We start from the raw sequence: 20,699 nt of genomic DNA, 5'->3' as shown, positions 1-20,699 counted from the left end.
TTACAGGCTCAGGTCCTGAATTATGGCTGAAAAGCCTGGACTATGTATTATAATTGGATGCCACCATGAGAGTTTAAGAACAGGAGTGATGTGATCAGATACATTTTGACGGAAGTTAGCTCTAGCAGTGGCATATAGGAGAGAAGGCAGGAAAAGGAACTGGTGGTAGGAGGAATAGTTAGAAAAGTCTTGAAACAGTTTGTGTGAGATATAATGAGGGCCTCCATTAAGGCATGGTCACAGGCAGAGAAAGAAAAAAGAGAATTTAATCAACATGATTCCTACTGCTCATAGTTCATGATCAAAGAAATCCAGCAGACAATTTCAACTGCCTTCACATTGATGGAAATATACTAAAGCATTTGAGAGCTATTCTATCATCAAACATATTTGTCATTTTCAAAGTGGTCCATATACTTTACCTTTGGTTAGCCCAACACTTAGGGCAAGGCACCATGCTAAGTCCAGGGAATACAAAGAAGAGTCTTCCCAGGTGAGGGAGAGAAAGAGATCCATGGGTGATGTGATGACACCAATGTGATTATGTGCAGTAAAACCAACTGGGTGAGCTCAAAGTGTACAGCACCACTGGAGATGGAAAAGATCTCCAAGGGGCAGTCACATCAGACCAGGCACTTGAGGAAGTAGTACAAAGAAGTCATTGTACATTCTTGTACAATGCAAGAAAGGGCATTCTGGGCAGAGGTAAGCTTGTGCAAAAACAAAGAGGTGAGAAAGAGCAGAGCACATTTGGAACAATTTTCAATATATGGCTATGGCTTAGTACAAGATGCCTATCAACAGTGGGAGAGGTTCGGGGCAGATAATCCAAAAGGCCTTACATCACTTAAAAGGTTTCAATTTAGTCCTAATACATGACAGACCCACCAAAGGTGTCAAAGCTTTGCTTTGCCTATGTTTCATTTCATGTTATTTAAAAAGGCCCTTAAAATGTACTCTAAATTGGATTCCACAAAGAAACAATCCTGGAAAGAATTTTCAACAAGTTTCAAAATAAACAACAAAAAGCAAAGGACGAGATTTCAAATGTGACCCTAGTTTAAGGATGCAATTAATTTGAAATGTTCTCATAAACTACAATTCCAGGAGCAGTAAATTGGTGACCAAGTTAAACTTTTGTTTCTTTAAAAGTCCAATATCAAGTAGAGTGGGTGGCCCTAGTTTCAGAACTATTCCATGATGCACTTTGATGTAACAGAAAGAAAAGGTATCCATAGATACAGAATGTTGTTGGTGGTGATTTTTATTTTTTGGTAAAGATAACAAGATATGAAATAATTTTCCTGTTAATTAAAACTTACTCTATTTCTGAGCATGATATTTTAAAGAAATTATATATATATAATGAATATTTTGATATATATGTGGTTAATGGTTATTTTAACAAACATTTTGGTTTGCTGAAATTTTTATAGGCTTAATTAAAAGATAGGGCTGTCTTTAAGTTCAGACTTACATGGATTTCACAGATTTAAGAAAATGTAATGGAATAAAAAATTCAGCTAATATCATACTTCTCTTTTGGATATTTGTGGTGTTCAGTTTCCATCTTGTATCATATTTCATTTACCCTTGAAGAATTAACCACTTCTTTGTCCTGAGTCTGTAATTACACATGAGCTTACCAGACAGAAACCAAATGCAGATGGAGTTAGGAGCTAGACTATGGTCCATGTGTCCTGCATACAATATGTCGGCTAGCCTCTGGGACCCCAAACTGAGCAAACAGTGGACATTTTGTCAAATACGCTCCCTTTCCCCAAATCATCTCATGTTCTCATGTTTTTAACTTCCTACTGTTTGAGCAGTAGCAGCCTTCCTGCTATTACATCATATTTGTTTTTAAGCATGTAACTCTCAGTCTCACCCACTAACCCGTAAAATTCTGGAGAGCAGGAATCATGTTTTATTCATTTTTGAATATTCTTATTTTTAAAAAAGTCAAGGGACATGCAAAAAATAAAAGCTAAAGAAATATATGTTGAACCAAATTGGAAATTTACGCACAATATTTAAAACTTCTATTGCTAATCTCAACAGAGATGTTTCTAGAAAACAATCAAAATTTTATACTATATCAAGCAACGTAATACCTCTGTCTCTGTGCTATTTCAAAATCATTAAGTTTTCAACCAGCATACTTCAACATCATCAAAACTAATACTTGAAAGAAAAAAAGAAAATTTCCTGTTATTCTAAATTACAAACAATCATTATATAAATTGAAACTGAACTGGCTTCCAAGTGAATGATTATGTGTATACAAAATTGCTTAAAATGGCAAAGCTAAAAGATCATATTCTTAACTCTATTCAGGTCCATGTATAAGAATGAAAACTATAATGTATTCTACAGACAACTTTTTTGTTTCTAAATGGGCAGAATTCATCTGTATAAATAAAATACATATTACAGCCAGTATATATGCTTGTAAGATTTCCAATTGCAATGATAATAAGCCAAACTGTTTGCAAATATCACACACTCAGATGTGGCCCTTGATTCCAGGTAGTCTAGAATGGAATGTTCAGGGTATCAACATGATAACTCACATACTCAGGTGATGGCTTTCTTGTCCTCACCTCAAGAGCATATTGTTTTACACTAAACCCTGAGGGAATGAGCACAACTTCATTTAGACATTAGAATATTTGTTTCAGACACTGGAGCTGTTAAGAGAGTCAGGCTCAACATCTCTAGCCTTGATAGGTTCTATAGGAGTGCAAAGAATGTGTTATATCCTTTCTCGGTTCCCAATTTGCAGTGAGAACTACTGAATATCACAGTTTGCTGCTTTACAGAATACTACCAAATTAGCAAATTTGCTTCAGTTCTAGAGCAAGAAAAGTTAGGGAAATGACTAGATAAGCTGTTTGTTCTTAAGAAAGGAATTACTTTTCTGAGGTGCACAGGCAAATTATCAATCGGTGTCAAAGCTTTGCTTTGCCTTAAAACTAAAACTTAAAAAAAGCACCCTCTTTCAGAGCTCTATAAAATGAAAATATAAGAGCATTTAAGGAATCATACTCCTATGCTCAAGAGATACTTAGGTGGCTTTAAAAGGTCTGCTCTGTTTTACTTGGAATGCTAGTTGGCACTACAAGGAGTTTGGGACTGGCAGTTTGTTGTGTACAGTGCACTGCTGCTGCATCAGCCAAGAAGAGCAGACTCTTAGGGAGAATGTCCTAGGCAATGTGTTGATTTCAGAGCTGCCTCTCTTTTCTCGCTTCATATTTTGATTGCTTTTGCTTTTCCTTTTCAAACCATAATTTAGAACTGCAATAATTTAGTGGTTTTTTTCCCTTCCAACAACAAAAATTTAATATTAAATGTACCCAATTCCTTCCACTTTGCTACAAAGAATCTAAGCTGAAAATACTACACAGACAAACATGAAAAGATTCACCACATTCTTTCAGGTGATATGGAATAATTTAAGAAATGTGTACTTGGGAGGTAGCCAGGCATAATTTTGATCATTTAATCACTAAGCAATTGCACTGTTATGAGGAACGTCTTCATAATCAGACCTTAGCTTTGGTAAAAGCACCTAGCTCATTTCACTCTTTCTGTCAGTTGTCTATTTAAAACACTCGAGGAATTGATCATTCTCTTATCTGAACATCCATCATTGCATGAAAAAATTATGGTTCATTCATCACATGAAATATTATGCACCAATGCAAAGCTCAGCTACAACTCTACTGGCCTGGAGTAAGCACTATGATTTACGACTTGATGAAATATCAAGTTTCAGAGTAATGTTTATATTGTTATTTTTGTTTAAAAGTATGCATGGCTGTGAGACAGCATACATGTGGCAAGCATGAAGAAAAATGTGAAAGTGCTCTCCACGCCCGGAGAGTAGGATTAGAAAGGGGATGTGGCCCCTACTGATTCTAAGGGACAGCAAAAAAAAATTAAAAAACAAAAAAGTAAAAGAAATCCTCTTAATGTGGCATCATTAAGATTTTTCTCTTATTTGTATCAATATGGACATATTTTGTAATTTGAATATCTAATGAAGGAAATGTAAAAGGAATTTTAAACAAGTAATTTGGGATTGGATTTGTTTTAATTTTTAAGAAATCTATTACCAAGCTTCTGTGGACTCTGCCATCATCATTTACTAGCTGCGTGGAGCTGGATAATTTGCTTACTCTTTTCTTACCTCAGTATGCTATCAGTTACAATGGGAATTATAACAATACAAACTTTGCAGGAGTGGTCGTGATGATGCCGTTAATACAGGCAAAGCATACAGAACAGTGTGTAGTCTACATTCAACAATAACTTTGGCTTTGAGTAGAAGTGGTGTTGTATCTGGGACTACTTCTAAAGGAATAACTTGCTAAGGTTTCTGATAACTCTATTGGTTCTGTGACTAAACCATATTCTATGTAGCTAACTGCATTTGGCTCAGAGCTATGGATGCTTTTCCTTGTTTAAATATTGATGGAAGGGAGGCAAGAAGAACTGCAAGTTATTTTCTTATAATTAAACGAAGAGTCAAAAGTGATCAGAGGGGTAACATCAGCTGAGGGAGGTTAATTCTTAACAAGGCAATTTCAACCCCTAAAATATAAGTCAGGCAAAATTTATATTTTTAAAATTAAGTTTCCAGATAATTGTTGTTTTCTGGCTTCTAAGATGCAAATTCATGATCAACTATAAATGTCAAGCCAGGCAGAAGAGGGTGCTAATTAAGTAATCTGGTTAAGTACTAAACTTTCAAACATTGTGTTTTTCTCACCTGCCCACCTATAAACTTTATACCAGAGAACAAAATAGCTTTAATTATATAAAAGCATAATATAATCTTGAAATTTAAATGATGTTAACAACATCAATGATGTTATCTATGTCTGACAGAAATAACGAAAAAGAAAATGCATTCTTACAGTCAGGAATAATGAGAATTCATGAATAAAGGTAGTTTGCTTCTGGGGGCGGGAGATTTCTGCACTTTTGTTTTAACTGATTTTCTAAAAGAGCGCCTGGTCATCTACCAAGGCCAATGAGGCCTATTCCTGTAATGAGGTCTATGCCGGTAACAACTGAAAATAAGAATTTTCAATAATTATTTTCTGTTGCTAGACCTATGCTATTATTAGTTTAAAATATTAAGTGGTTGAAACTATTATTCACAGAATAATACGGACATTTTTCATGATTCTGTTTTTTCAAGTAATTTTAGATTATTTTAAATAATATATTTAAGCTGAATACAACATATTGAAATATGAGTGCTTAATATATTTTAATTGAGAATACAAATTACGATTATCTCCCTATGCCATTTAAAACCACTCACACCAAACAATAAAACTGTGTTCATAAATGATAGGTGGTGCCGAGTTGAAATTAGGAAAAACAGCATTTAAAAATAGGATGAACTATGACTTCGAAAGGGATCGTATGCAATGAATACTGCACAGCAAACGTATCAGAAGGGTTTTCCCTTTCTTTAGTACCTATGTCTTTGGCAGTCTGCCTTGTTCACGGTCCCACTTCGCCAGGAACCAAATGGCAACAGAAATCCATCTGTTTGGTCCCATAAACACAAAGATTTGATTTCTCACTTGCACAGAAATCAGAGAGCTATTTTATAATGGAACCAGGAAACATTTTCTTCATAACACAGGAAGTAACAACAGATGGAGGCTGATAGATCCCACCTACCCTGGGCTGTTTTTCTCCTTCGTCATTTCTGTGCAGGCAGGCAAGCAACCTTATATCTGTGTGGGAGCCGGGGGAGATCTGATCGGAGTTCTGTTACCTGTGAGCCCCGTACTAGATGTCTCGCTAGCTCCACCCACTACCTCCGCCAGGAGCCCGGCTGTTGGGGGGTGGGGCTAGTATCAGACCAACATCTAAGGCAAAAAGAGACCCAAATCCCACATAGCAAGCTGTTATCACCCAAAGAATATGCCGTTCGGTGTGTACAACGAAGGGGGGTATTAAATACGATGACTCTTCAGATATGTATGTGAGAAAGATCTTCTGGAAGTGTATTTTTCTTTGTATGCTACAAGGAAAACACAGAAGCGATTTAGAGATAGTGCCCTTATCAGACTTTTAACCAAGGAACACAAGAATATTGATATTGACACTGGTGTCACTGTAATTCATTGTGTTCTTACAATGTGCTAGGCATTATGGTAGGTGATTTAAATGCATGACTTCGTTAATCTCACAGTGGACTCTAAGGGAGGTGCTATTCGTATTTCCATCGAACAGAATAAACAATAGAAAATTACCAAGGTTGAGGAACTTGCGCAAGGTTACATAACTAGTAAGTGGCAGAGATGAGGTTTGAATTTTGTCCTGTAAGAACCCAGACACTGACTTCTTCAGCACTTTACCATACTTCCCTCCCCTTCATACATTGCTTTCAGATCTTTTTATATCATCAGACCATTTTCCCTTTATATTAAAAGAAAAACCAGATAAAGTAGATTAATGATTTCTTGTGAAGCATTCTAATAGAGATTAGCCTCAGTTACCAAAAGTCAAATTAATACCCTCAAAAATTTAAGATGCCCTCAAAGTAACGTTTGACTTTTAATTTATTTTAGAAATAAGAGATGTGTATGATGATACACAAAATTTGTAAACATGGTCTTCAGCTATAAATTACACAGCATTATAACAAATACAACTACTAGAAAGAATAAACTATGTATCTTTTAAGGAATATGTTGAGGGTGGGATAAAAGCTTGTTAAGTTTTCTTCCACCAGAGATCATCACAAAAATTCGTTTTCCTTTCTTTGTTTTTTCTGTTTTGGTTTGGTTTTTGAGACAAGGCCTTGCTCTGTTGCCAAGATTGGAGTTCAGTGGCACCATCTTGGCTCATTGCAGACTCAACCTCTCAAGTGATCTTCCTGTTTCAGCCTCCAGAGTAGCTGAGAGTGCAGACACATACCACCATGCCTGGCTACTTTTTGTATTTTTCAGTAAAGATGAGGTCCTGCTGTGTTGCCCAGGCTGGTCTTGAACTCCTGGCCTTAAGCAATCCTCCCACTTCAACCTTCCAAAGAGCTGTAATAGCAGGCATGAGCCACTGTGGCTGGCCAAAAATTTGATTATTTATTTATTTTTTTTTGGAGATGGAGTCTTGCTCTGTTGCCCAGCCTGGAGTACAGTGGTGCTATCTCAGCTTGTTGCAACCTCTGCCTCCCAGGTGCAAGCAATTCTCTTGCCTCAATCTCCTGAGTAGTTGGGATTATAGGCACACACCACCACGCCTGGCTAATTTTTGCATTTTTAGTAGAGACAGGGTTTCACCATGTTGGTCATGGCTGGTCTCGAACTCCTGACCTTGTGATCTGCTCGCCTCAGCCTCCCAAAGTGCTGGGATTACAGGCGTGAGCCACCGCACCTGGCCTCAAAAATTTGATTTCTAAGTGGAGAAGTTCCCTGTGGGTTCAGAGAAGTCATGAAACAGGATAGCCCCAGGGTATTTCCGCACCTTAACTTGTAAAGAAAAGTAGAAATGAGTTACAGCAATGTTCTTAGACTACAAGTTTATTTGTTAATGAACCACATTTGAACACAAGTGTCCACCTTGCAGATTTCTAGAGGGTATCAGGGATGGGGAGACAAACCACTTCTCATCACCCTCATATTTTTCACTCTCATTCATCTGCCTGGACTGGAAAAGAAAACTTTCACAAAGCCAATCTCTATTTGATAGCCTAGTAAGAAAGGGCTCTTCTTGCTTCCCTCTGCAGATAGTAGGGTCTGAAAAACATTGTAAGGCCCTGGTCTTGTTACTGTTTCTGTTAATCAGCATGTCCAACCCAGGCGAAATTAAAGTCAAGTTGTTTTTAAGGAAGGACATAGCCTGGCTCCACAAACATTTCATTTTTGCCACTGTTCTCCAGGAGGAGCTGCATTTTTCTTGCACTTTAAGAGGAGTAGGAAGATATGATTTGCCATGCCTAGAAATTCTTTCTAAAGCCTCGCAGTATGAATAGTGCTAAGCTGTGAATTAATTAGTATGAATGTCCTTTCATTTCTGCCCCTAACATTTATATTCACGTAGAATCTGATTAAGTGGACATCTAGAGTATACTTAAAAATAAATAACGTCTAAAATAGGCAACAGATGATGGACATGGATGGAAATGATGGTAAAAATGATGACTTGGTAAGTAAGTGAGAGGGTGCATAGGAGACAGTCATGGTAATGAGGCTAGTCGTCTTTTAGCACAAGCTGGAAGTGGTGCATCTGGGGTGCTGTCCTGAGTCATGACCCAGTTAATAATGAGCAGTTCTCAAACTGTGGGCAACAGACAGCATGATTCAGTATCCTGCAGATGGATTCACCTGGCACTGTGAAAATGCTAATGTTTGAATGGACTCTTACAATAAAGCTGTTAAGACCCATGGTACTTTTCACCTCTATATTGTGGTTTGTTTTATAATGATTCAGATTTCACTCTTCTTTGGTATTTTATGCTACATAAAGCCTCTTAAATGACTGCAAACGTATCACTAGTCCGTGAGGTTATACTAGAAATAAAATAGGTAAGATGAGTGTGTTTGTCTACTTCACTGTACTCCAAGGCTCTTTAATAATAGGACAGCAGGTGGAGATTATCAAGAGTGCTTTAGCAGTTTCCATTTAATTCCCTGTAAATAAATGGCTCTGTTGGTAGACTCATTAGACATAGGATTTAGAAACACTAGAAGAAGAACTCTCCTTGAATTCCTAATGCCTATTGCCCAAGGTCATATCTAAACTATTCATATTTGTTCTTAAATACTGTGATTTATATTAAATTATCAATAATGCTAATATCTGTGTGGTGTATATATATATATGTATATATATATATATGGGGTATGTGTGTGTCTGTGTGTACATATACATTTTCTACAAGAATTTTGTAACTTAATTTTTCAGATGATACTATCCTTTTTAATATATCTTCTTAAAAAAATGGGATACTTGTGCAGAATGTGCAGGTTTGTTACATAGGTATACATGTGCCATGGTGGTTTGCTGCACCTATTGACTCGTCCTCTAAGTTCCTGCCCCTCACCCCCCACCCCCAACAAGCCCTGGTGGGTGTTGTTCCCCTCCCTGTGTCCATGTGTTCTCATTGTTTAACTCCCACTTATGAATGAGAACATGTGGTGTTTGGTTTGCTGTTCCTGTGTTAGTTTGCTGAGGATGATGGCTTCCAGCTTCATCCATGTCCCTGCAAAGGACATGATCTCATTCCTTTTTGTGGCTGCATAGTATTTCATGGTGTATATGTACCACATTTTCTTTATCCAGTCTATCATCGATGGACATTTGGGTTGGTTCCATGTCTTTGATATTGTAAATAGTGCTGCAATAAACATATGTGTGCATGAATCTTTATAGTAGAATGATTTATATTCCTTTGGGTATATACCGAGTAATAGGATAGCTGGAACAAATTTTATTTCTGGTTCTAGATCCTTGAGGAATTGCCATACTGTCTTCCACAATGGTTGAACTAATTTACATTCCCACCAACAACAACAGTGTAAAAGCATTCCTATTTCTCCACAGCCTCATCAGAATCTATTTTTTCTGGATTTTTAATAATCAATTCTGACTGGCATGAGATGGTATCTCATTGTGGTTTTGATTTGCATTTCTCTGATAATCAGTCATATTGAGCTTTTTTTCATACATTTGTTGACCATGTAAATGTCTTCTTTTGAGAAGTGTCTGTTCGTATTCTTTGCCCAGTTTCGATGGGGTTGTTTGTTTTTTTCTTGTAAATATGTTTAAGTTCCTTGTAAATTTTGGATATCAGACCTTTGTCAGATGGCTAGATTTCAAAAATTTTCTCCCATTCTGTAGATTGCCTGTGAACTCTGATGATAGTTTCTTTTGCTGTGCAGAAGCTCTTTAGCTTAATGAGACCCCATTTGTCAATTTTGGCTTTTGTTGCAATTGCTTTTGGCATTTTTGTCATGAAGTCTTTGCCCATGCCTATGTCCTGAATGGAATTGCCTTGGAAAGCAAAGAAAAAAGCAGGGGTTGCAATCCTAGTCTCTTATAAAACAGACTTTAAACCAACAAAGATCAAAAAAGACAAAGAAGGGCATTATCAAATGGTAAAGGGAACAATTCAACAAGAAAAGCTAATTATTCTAAATATATATGCACCCAATACAGGAACACCCAGATTTATAAAACAAGTTCTTAGAAACCTACAAAGAGACTTAGACTCCCACACAATAGTAGTAGGAGTCTTTAACACCCCAATGTCAGTATTAGTCAGATCAACGAGACAGAAAATTAACAAGGATATTCAGAACTTGAATTCAGCTCTGGATCAAGTAGACTTAGTAGACATCTACAGAACTCTCTACCCAAAATCAACAGAATATACATTGTTCTCAGCACCACATGGCACTTATTCTAAAATCAACCTCATAGTTGGAAGTAAAAAGATCCTCAGCAAAATGCAAAAAAAAACTGAAATTATAATAAACAGTCTCTCAATACAACAGTGCCATGAAATTAGAACTCAGGATTAAGAAACTCACTCAAAACCACAAAATTTCATGGAAATTGAACAACATGTTCCTGAATGACTCCTAAGTAAATAATGAAATTAAGGCAGAAATGAAGTTCTTTGAAACCAATGAGAACAAAGACACAACGTACCAGAATCTCTGGGACACAGCTAAAGCAGTGTTAAGAGGGAAATTTATAGCACCAAATGCCCACATCAGAAAGCTAAAATGATCTCAAATCACTGCCCTAAAGTCACACATAAAAGAGCTAGAGAGGAAAAAGCAAACTAATCCAAAAGCTAGCAGGAGACAAGAAATAACTAAGATCAGAAAAGAATTGAAGAAGATAGAGACATGAAAAACCCTCCAAAAAATCTTAATGCAGGAGGTGTTTTTTTTGAAAAAATTAACAAAATAGATAGACCGATAGCTAGACTAAGAAGGAAGAGGAGAAGAATCAAATAGACACAATAAAAAATGATAAAGGGGATATCACAACTGAACCCACAGAAATACAAATTACCATCAGAGAATACTATAAACACTTCTATGCAAATAAACTAGAAAATCTAGAAGAAATGGATAAATTCCTGGACGCATACACCCTACCAAGACTAAACCAGGAAGAAGTCAAATCCCTGCATAGATCAGTAATAAGCTATGCAATTGAGGTAGTAATTAATAGCCTACCGACAAAAAAAAAGCCCAGGACCAGACGGATTCACAGCTGAATTCTACCAGAGGTACAAAGAGGAGTTGGTACCATTCCTTCTGAAACTATTCCAAACAATTGTAAAGGAGGGACTCTCCCCTAACTCATTTCATGAAGCCAGTACCATCCTGACACCAAAACTGGGAAGAGACACAAGAAAAAAAGAAAATTTCAGGCCATTATCCCTGATGAATATCGACGTGAAAATTATCAGTAAAATACTGGCAAACTGAATCCAGCAGCACATCAAAAAACTTATCCACCACGATCAAGTACTGGCTTCATCCCTGGGATGCAAGGCTGGTTCAACATATGCAAATCAATAAACGTAATCCATCACATAAACAGAACCAAAGACAAAATCACATGATTATCTCAATAGATGCAGAAAAGGGCTTCGATAAAATTCAACACCACTTCATGGTAAAAATTCTCAAGAAACTAGGTATTTATGGAACATATCTCAAAATAATAAGAGCTACTTATGACAAACACACAGCCAATATCATATTGAATGGGCAACAGCTGGGAGCATTCCCTTTGAAAACCAGTACACAAGGATGCCCTCTCTCACCACTCCTATTCAACATAGTATTGGAAGTTTTGGCCAGGGCAATCAGGAAAGAGAAAGAAATAAAGGCTATTCAAATAGGAAGAGAGGAAGTCAAGTTGTTGATGTTTGCAGATGACATGACTTTATATTTTGAAAACCCCATAATCTCAGCCCAAAAACTTCTTGGACTGATAAGCAACTTCAGCAAAGTCTCAGGATACAAAATCAATTTGCGAAAATCACAAGCATTCCTTTACACCAACAACTGGCAGGCAGAGAGCCAAATCATGAATGAACTCCCATTCACAATCGCTGCAAAGAGAATAAAATACCTAGGAATACAGCTAGCAAGGGATGTGAAGGACCTCTTTAAGGAGAACTACAAACCAGTTCTCAAGGAAGTAAGAGAGGACCCAAACAAATGGAAAAACACTCCATTCTCATGGATAGGAAAAATCAATGTCGTGAAAATGGCCATACTGCCCAAAGTAATTTAGAGATTCAGTACTATTCCCATTAAACTACCACTGACATTCTTCACAGAATTAGAAAAAACTATTTTAAATTTCATATGGAATCAAAGAACCCCATATAGCCAAGAAAATCCTAAGCAAAAAGAGCAAAGCTGGAGGCATCATGCCACCTGACTTCAAACTATATTACAAGGCTACACTAACCAAAATAGCATGGTACTGGTATCAAAACACACATATAGACCAATGGACCTGAACAGAGACCTCAGAAATAATAATACCATACATCTACAACCATCTGATCTTCGACAAACCTGACAAAAACAAGCAATGGGGAAAGGATCTATTCAGTGAACAGTGCTGGGAAAACTGGCTAGCCATATGCAGAAAACTGAAACTGGACTCCTTCCTTCACCTTTTACAAAAATTAACCCAAGATGGATTAAAGACTTAAATGTAAAACACAAAACCATAAAAATCCTAGCAGATGATACTATCTTTTTAAAAGCAATGAAAATTTTAAACAGAAGTTTATTTTTTAATTTTATTTTATTTTTAAACAGAAGTTTATAAATCCAAGCTCAGCTATTAAACATTAAGCAATGGCTAATACTAATACTGGGAATATGGTAAGAATGGGGAAGTACCAATTATTTTTATACATTTAACCTGGTAATACACATTGGTGATAAAACACTCCTATCATCTAGGTTAACATGCTATACTGGTATTTTAATTTTAATTTGGTGATGTTTTATATTTCAGTATGTTTTCAAAGACTAAAGCTAATTATTATTTTAAAATCCCAACTGCTGAATAATCTCTTAAATTTTATTTTTCAATTTTCTATATCTAAGGATATAATAATTACAAACCAAATCCTATGCCTTCCTGAAAAGAAAAAATGAGAGTGGAAACTGTGGCTAATAATCTATTCAACAGTGGCTTGATATGTTTTAGATGCATGCCTAGGGCTATAGTAAGCTTTAACAATCAAATTTTGATGAGTTGGAAATTATTCTATCTCTCAGAACTAGAAAGGAATGGAAGTATCTTTTTTTATTCTTTAACTACATACCAAATAGTTTACCATGTAATAATATACCATATAATTTCTCTACTACTGAAATCAGCAGTACTTTTCTGTATATACAGAAAAAACATCACATTTTCATTAGAGATTGAGCCGATTGTCCTGTGACATTAGGATTGAGGACAAATTGTGCAGTCGTCCATATGGCAGCGCTGAGCACAACTGTCCAGAAAATATTGCATTCTTTTCTTCAAAGCAGAGCCTGTTAGACCATAGCTTTTTGGGGTAGGGTGTAGGTGTGGGAATAAATTAATAAATTATAAGACTACAATTATCTAGATAACATCCTAGAGTTTCTAAAACTGCTGTCCACCTTGAAAATTACCAATGCAGTCCCACCACTGAGGAGCACCACTCAGTTCTCTCTATAATATGGAGCAGACTTTTTTCCATTTAGTTGAAGATGAAATAAAAGGTCAATTAAGTGAAATTTTCTTCATGCCTCCAAATATCAGCCACAGTAAAACCTCATTTATCCAGCAACTTCAGCTATCCAGAATCTAGTCAATGATTTAAAAAACTTGATTTCATTATTATTCTTCAAGTAAGTATTTATATCAGGTTTCTCATTCATTCAACGAATTTATTGAACCCTTTGGTGAATACTTGGTGGCATGTTGCTAAGTATTAAGGATTCAGTAGTAAGAAAACAAATGCTTTGCTCCATCTCCTAGCAGGTAGCAGGGCAAGATAAAATCCACAATGTTTGTATGTCAAATAAGAAGGTGATTGAGGTGGGGTGGGCAGTGACTTTTAAAAGCCAGCACATGCCTTTAGCTACATGGGAATTCATAACACCTAGTGGTTTAGAACCTCCGAATTTAAAACAAAATATCAGAAAAAAAGGAAAGCAAATATCAGGAAAAACACAAATTGAACTAAATTAAAAAGAATGTTAAACTAAAACAGTTGTTTTATTTTGGGCTGCTCTAACAAACTATGATAGACTAGGTGGGTTAAAAAACAAACTTTATTTTTCTCACGGTTCTGGAGGCTACAAATCTGGGATCAGAGTGTGACAGTGTGGTCAGGTTTTTGGCGAGGACTCTCTTCCTTGTTTCCAGAGAGATACCTTCTTGCTATGTCCTCCCATGGTAGCGAGAAAGCTCTGGTCTCTTCAACTCCTTGTAAGGGCACTAATCCCATCACTGGGGCTTTACTCTCTTGCTCTAATCTAATCCTTATTGCCTCTCAAAGGCCCCGAACTCCAAATGTCATCTCATTTGGGATTAAGGTTGCAACATATGAATTTTAAAGAGACGCAGAAATTCAGTCCATAGCAATAACAAACACAAATAGAAATACAATTTTTAAAGAAGCAAATATCTTCTGAATATGAACAATTGCAGTAACAACAATACAACTATAATTTTCCATTATTTTGCTCCAGGAGGGTTCTAAGCACCTTTCATGGATTATCTCATTTAATTATCCCAAGAACAGCAATGGGGATGCATCTCTTAATAAACCCAATTCATATGCAGGTGGGGGCTGAGGTACTTAGAGGTTAAGTAACTGGCCCAAGGTCATAAGGCTAGTAAATTATGGGAACCAGAGTAGTGTTAATCTAATTCCACACTTATTGGACAAGCTATATCGTCCTGCACCAACATGTTATGTCTGTATCATAAACATATTGCTCTCATTTATTGAATCCTAACTGTAAGTTGGGCACTGGTAAGTACTTATTAAGTATCATTTGATTTAATGATAAGAACAAATCTGTGAGAACAGCACTACTTTCATCCCCATTTTACAGATGATAAAAGTGAATATCAGAGCAGTTAAATGATTTGCACAGTTCCAAAGCAGGAAACCCAGTGCCATCCAATAGCCATATCATATAAGCCATATACGTAATTTTAAATGTTCTGGAAGCCACATTAAAAAATAAGTAACTTTAATTATGTTTTATTTAGTCCAGTACATCCAAAATATTATCATTTCAACCCAGTATAGAAATGATTGAGATATTTTGCATTTTTTTCATATTAAATCTGGGAAATTCAGGGTGTGTTTTCCATTTACAGCATATGTCAATACAAACTAGTGACTCCTGTTTTGGACATTATAACATAGGTAGATATAACCATTTCTCTGGTTTGTGGTGGGCTTCCCAATCTCTTTCTTTATTTAGATGACTCTGGATTTGAATATAATTGGTTGACAATCTAGTCCTTGTGTCCCTACCTTGATCTCCTACATTTACCTCTATGTTGATACTCATGGACACAATGAGATCCACACATATTACCAGGTATGTGTGAACAGTCCCTAAAGATCTGCACTGGACATTAGAAGCTGAACATTTAAAGTGGTTGTTTGTCCTGTTCACATGGCACATCACACATCATATATGCTGCCTTGTGTGTTTATCTCTCTTTTTGCTTACATCTCTCCAGCTAGTGTATAAGCCCCCAAGTAGTTTTCTTTACATCTCTACAGTCCCAGCTTCTAGCACAGTGTCATGCACATATTAGATAATGCATTTTAGGGGATGACAACAAATTCCCAGGAGGAGGCATCTCGCAGCTTCACTGTATCTACCACAGTACCTTGTCATAGATTCTCAATTCGTTTTGTCTAAGTGAATGAGTTTTCCTTTATTGGCTAATATGAAAAACTCTATTGCACTCAGCATGAAAACAGCCATTAAGGAGATTATATAAGAGGGTTGTTGGAGATGATCTCAGAAATTTAGAACCCATTTGCCATCCCTTATTCACAGGGAGCCAACGTCAAATTGGGATCATGATCCTGGTTTCTTGGTTCCTAATAGTGTACTCTTTCCATTGTTTACATGATTTCTTCCTGCTTATATGCTTCCTAATTTCTCCCAAGGGGAGAGTACTATCCTCTAAATCTGAGGTCAAAGATAATGAAATAAAGATTGTGAGTTGTTGATAAAGGCCAGTTGCATTGGTGTAAAAGGCAGAAAATAGTGCAGTCTTATAAGGTAAGAAAGATTCCATTCTATACTAAATATCCTTTATTTTGGAGATATGAAGAGGGACATTTTACTTAATGCAAAGATATCTATGAAATTAGACATGAAGTCATTACATTTTCTTACCTAAAGTTCAGAGTTTCTAGCTTCTAGAAATAGTATTCACCTGTACATTGATAGACTTGCTATTTTAAAAGAGATTAACCACAAGTATGCTGATGCTTTTGAACATCACTTCCTTAATAATTTTTTAACAGAAGTACAAGAGCTTGACAAACAGTCTCACAATGAATTTTAAAAGACAATTATATGGAGATAAAAGACAGCACAAAGGGTAAGAGAAAGTATTTTGGAGGCTTATAAATCTGGATCTGAATCCTGACTATGCCACTTACTGCTATTGTATTGGAGGCACATAGAAAGATTTTTTTGTTTGTTTGTTTTGCTCAGCCAATAGTCATCCCACTTTCTTTTTGGGTAAGGTACAATGTACCACTTCTTTTCTTATGGGGTTTGAGTTGCATTAAGCTGATCTTCCTGCCCCAGGGGGAGCATGTATTTCAGGTCAAGCCAATCAAGGAAAATGACACTCAATTCCAGAAACTGTAGGAACTACGGGGAGAGAGGCATGGCTGGTCTTCTAAGGGTAAGAGAAAGTATTTTGGAGGCTTATAAATCTGGATCTGAATCCTGACTATGCCACTTACTGCTATTTTATTGGAGGCACATAGAAAGATTTTTTTGTTTGTTTGTTTTGCTCAGCCAATAATCATCCCACTTTCTTTTTGGGTAAGGTACAATGTACCACTTCTTTTCTTATGGGGTTTGAGTTGCATTAAGCTGATCTTCCTGCCCCAGGGGGAGCATGTATTTCAGGTCAAGCCAATCAAGGAAAATGACACTCAATTCCAGAAACTGTAGGAACTACGGCGAGAGAGGCATGGCTGGTCTTCTAAGGTTACCAGAAAGGATGTGAGCCTGTAGGTGCTGGAAGCTATTCTGCTACTTCTGCAGGGAAGGCTATGTGTGAAGGTAGCTGACAGAGAGAAACACACAGTAAAGAGATGAAGAGAGGGAGATTATCTCCTTTAGGCTTAGGCATGACTGAAGCCAGCCCCACCACTAGACTTTATATGAACCATTAAACCATTACAACTTAGGTTTTCTGTCACTTGAAATTGTAAGGTCCTGAAGAAAACTTCTCATCTTCATTTTTTTTTTAATAGGCACAAAACACTCATTTTTATTAGGCTGTGGTGAGGAGTAATTGAGCTCATATTCATTAAGCTCTTGGGATACAGTACAGTAGTGGCTATTTTGATTTTAAAAGGGGCTAGAGAGTGAGGTGATTACAACTTTGGGCTGTTGAGCCAAACAAATCTTGTTTGAAACCTGGATATGCTAATTACCAGTAGTGAAAATTTGAATGAGATTACATAACTTCTCAATTCCAGTTTTATATGTAGACTGAGAATAATAATAAATACTTGATAGAAGCCTCGTGCCAACCAGAAATGACATATGCAAGGGTCTAGGTGACTGTATGGCACATAAACAGGAGTCATGAAATGGTAGCTATGGCTTATGCTATTATCAATTTCAATAATTACTAGCTGTAATTTTTTTATGAAGAAAAGCTTATAAACAGTATCTGGTTTTGTTTTTAGGCTAAAAGACATGATTATTTTAAATTTCTCCTTGGAGAGGAAAAAAAAATGTGAAGTGGATTTCAAAAAAGCTAGGGTGACCTTAAATAGTGAAAATGGATGTAGCATCCAGAATGTAAAGCTCTACTTTACTCTTCATCCATCTGACCCACTTTTGATTGCTTAGATCACTTTTGGTCATATTTGTATGACCAACCACATTCAATAAAGTAGTGAGTGATCAGACACTGAAGGGTGACGAAATATGTCACACAAAGAATGGTTACTATATCTGAGACTGCTGAGCCTTGAGAAGATAGAGAGGCTTTGATAGGGCCACATGCTATGGTGGTGAAGAAGGAATGTTCCGAAACACCAGATAGTAAAAGAAAACTATAGTGAAATAGTATCACTCTTATTTCATGTCAAAATGTACCCACTTTCCACAGTTTGATGGTCACCCCGTCCCATCATGTAGAGAGAGTGTACTGGTTCTTTACATGGGACATAAATTCATATTCACAAGTCCCCGATGTGCTTATAAAGTCACATGAGCATATGAATAACGCAGGCTTTAAATTTTTAAGTGATTAAACAGATGTACTGATTAGTATTGGAACAGGCACTTGCCTTTCATAGCATCACAGATCCTCACAATTGAGGGTGATTAGGGAGAAGACCTGACTGTCTCCCTTGTCGACAAGCCCAGATTCAAAGGTAATTTTGTTGTTTTCTATGTTCAAGTAGAGACTCTGTCAAGAGCAATAAGGTCGGCAAGTAAGGTGTTGCTGCCAAGGAGAGCTCTTCAAAATCGGCTTTAGGAAACTCCTTATCAAGTCTCCACGGCCCCCTTCCTGTCATGCCAACCTCACCGACCATTCCCTCCCTCACTTCCTCAGCCACACTGGCCTTTGTCTTCCTCCAACACAGCAAACATGTTCCCATAATCAGCACTGTTCACTTGCTGTTCCTTGGACTGCAGAGTCTGTCACCGGATGTCTGCACAGTGATCCCTCATTCAGCTCTTATCTCAACTGTTACCTCCGTAGAGGTGACACCTGCCACCACAGCTAAGGTAGTTCCTCCCCACCCCTACCCATTCACCTTCAGTCATGCCGCCCTGTGTTATATGCTTCATAGCAACAGTCATCTCACCATGGGATGCTCTCTCATTGAAACCTGTTTATTATTATCTCTCTCCTCCACTAACAGTAAGCTCAAAGGAAGTAGAGACCTCAATGATTTTATTCATAATTGTATGCTCAGCATCAGGAATAGCAACTGATTCCTAGCAGGCACTAATTACAGAATTGCTGAATTAATGGATTGTATTTTCTGAATCCATTCAACTTTAACATTAGCTAATTTTTAATTTTTCTCAGCACAGCTAAATGTAGAAGTAAAGTTTAGATTAACCTCTGTCTAAACTGTTACAAATTATAAATTAAGTAAAGTGAACTCAGCTTCTTTGTCTCTCAGAATAATTTGACTACGAGCAAGGAAAAATTATCACCCCTGGAAAAGTAATTTTTTTCTTATCTGTTTTAGTGACATTCATAGCTTCAGAGTCAAAACACATGACATCACCCATAAAGTATGCTGCTTCAGGGCACATAAAAGCTCCTATTCTTTTGGAAACTGTGCGTACTATACTCTAGAATTACAACCCTTAACGAGTTTTTCAATAGTTTCATTTCTTTCTCTTCATCTGTTCAGTTTAATAAAGCTTACAATTGTCACAAGATTAGCTTTTTCTTAAACTTTGACAAACAAAATGCAAAACTCTCTGAAAGTTTTCTCTATGATTTAGTGGAAGAGCAGTGTTGCCTATTACCACTGGGGCCACAGTAATTCAAATGATCTTACTGCTATACATGCTCACGCAAACATGCATGCATATAACACCAGAACAAATAATTTAATCACGGGTAACATTACTTTCTAGTTTTTTTAGGAGAAAATATTCACAATTAGGGTATTTTATCAGAAAAGTGTGAGATTTAAAGGATAAACATAATATCAAACTTGTTCTTTTAAAAAAATGTGATATTATGTTTCCCCTCCGAAAATGACTTTTAGATTTTTATGGGAACATTTGCTGGTAGACCAATCATCAAAGCAAAAAATAATTTAAATGCAATCACTGTTATCATGAATTTAACTGTTAAGTGAAAGAAACCAAATGCTTATTCTGTTATACATCTACAAGGAAAAAACAAAGAAGGTAACTATCTTTAAAAGAATGTTCCTTTCAGCATTGCTTAGAAAAGTGAAAAACTGTAAGTAACTACAATCTAGCAATAGTGAAATGGATCAATAAACTGTGTGGGATAATGAGCCACAGTTAAAATAACTGGACTAGATAGATTAGATATATAGACAAAGAGCTCAATCTGAAACCGCCTTTGCAAAATTATAACAGAGAATATTATAACAGTGAAAGAAATCAGACCTAATTGACTCTACCTTGCTTCTAACCCTTAAGCTGTCTTTATTCATTCCTGGGCATAGACGGAACTAAGTTTCGGAAGGAATTCAGTTCATGGTTTGACTCTGAAACAAAATTGATAACAGCCCTTTCCCAAAAGACCCACTTCTTGCCTGGGGTCCAAACTGCCTTTGCAGGACTAACAAATTAGCTACGAGATTTGAAATCACAATTTAGGAGTCATGCAGCCTCTGGCTCCAAGAGTCTGAACCTCCCCAAATTGCTCCTGGGGGTAACATCACTAATGTAAAACCT

The 20,699-nt window shown here is 36.7% G+C and overlaps 1 protein-coding gene across 4 annotated transcripts in view; it reads right to left on the bottom strand.

Annotated features, from left to right (window-relative positions):
• Positions 1-20,699, bottom strand: part of OXR1 (oxidation resistance 1) — a 489,593-nt gene that overhangs the window by 304,762 nt on the left and 164,132 nt on the right. Inside the window, exon 1 of one of the 4 annotated variants that reach the window (XM_032760247.2) lies at positions 5,704-6,403. The exons of the other annotated variants lie outside the window; for them this stretch is intronic. Within the exon in view, the coding sequence (XP_032616138.1) occupies positions 5,704-5,729 (26 nt within the window). The 5' untranslated portion in view covers positions 5,730-6,403. Of the gene's footprint in view, positions 1-5,703; positions 6,404-20,699 lie in introns of those variants that run through there. 4 annotated transcript variants of the gene reach the window in all.

The sequence above is a fragment of the Hylobates moloch genome, unplaced genomic scaffold, assembly GCF_009828535.3.
Source record: "Hylobates moloch isolate HMO894 unplaced genomic scaffold, HMol_V3 SCAFFOLD_9, whole genome shotgun sequence".
In the NCBI taxonomy this organism is placed as follows: Eukaryota; Metazoa; Chordata; class Mammalia; order Primates; family Hylobatidae; genus Hylobates; species Hylobates moloch.
The sequence above is the reverse complement of the archived record's forward strand: the minus strand, read 5'-3'. Positions and strand labels throughout refer to the sequence as shown.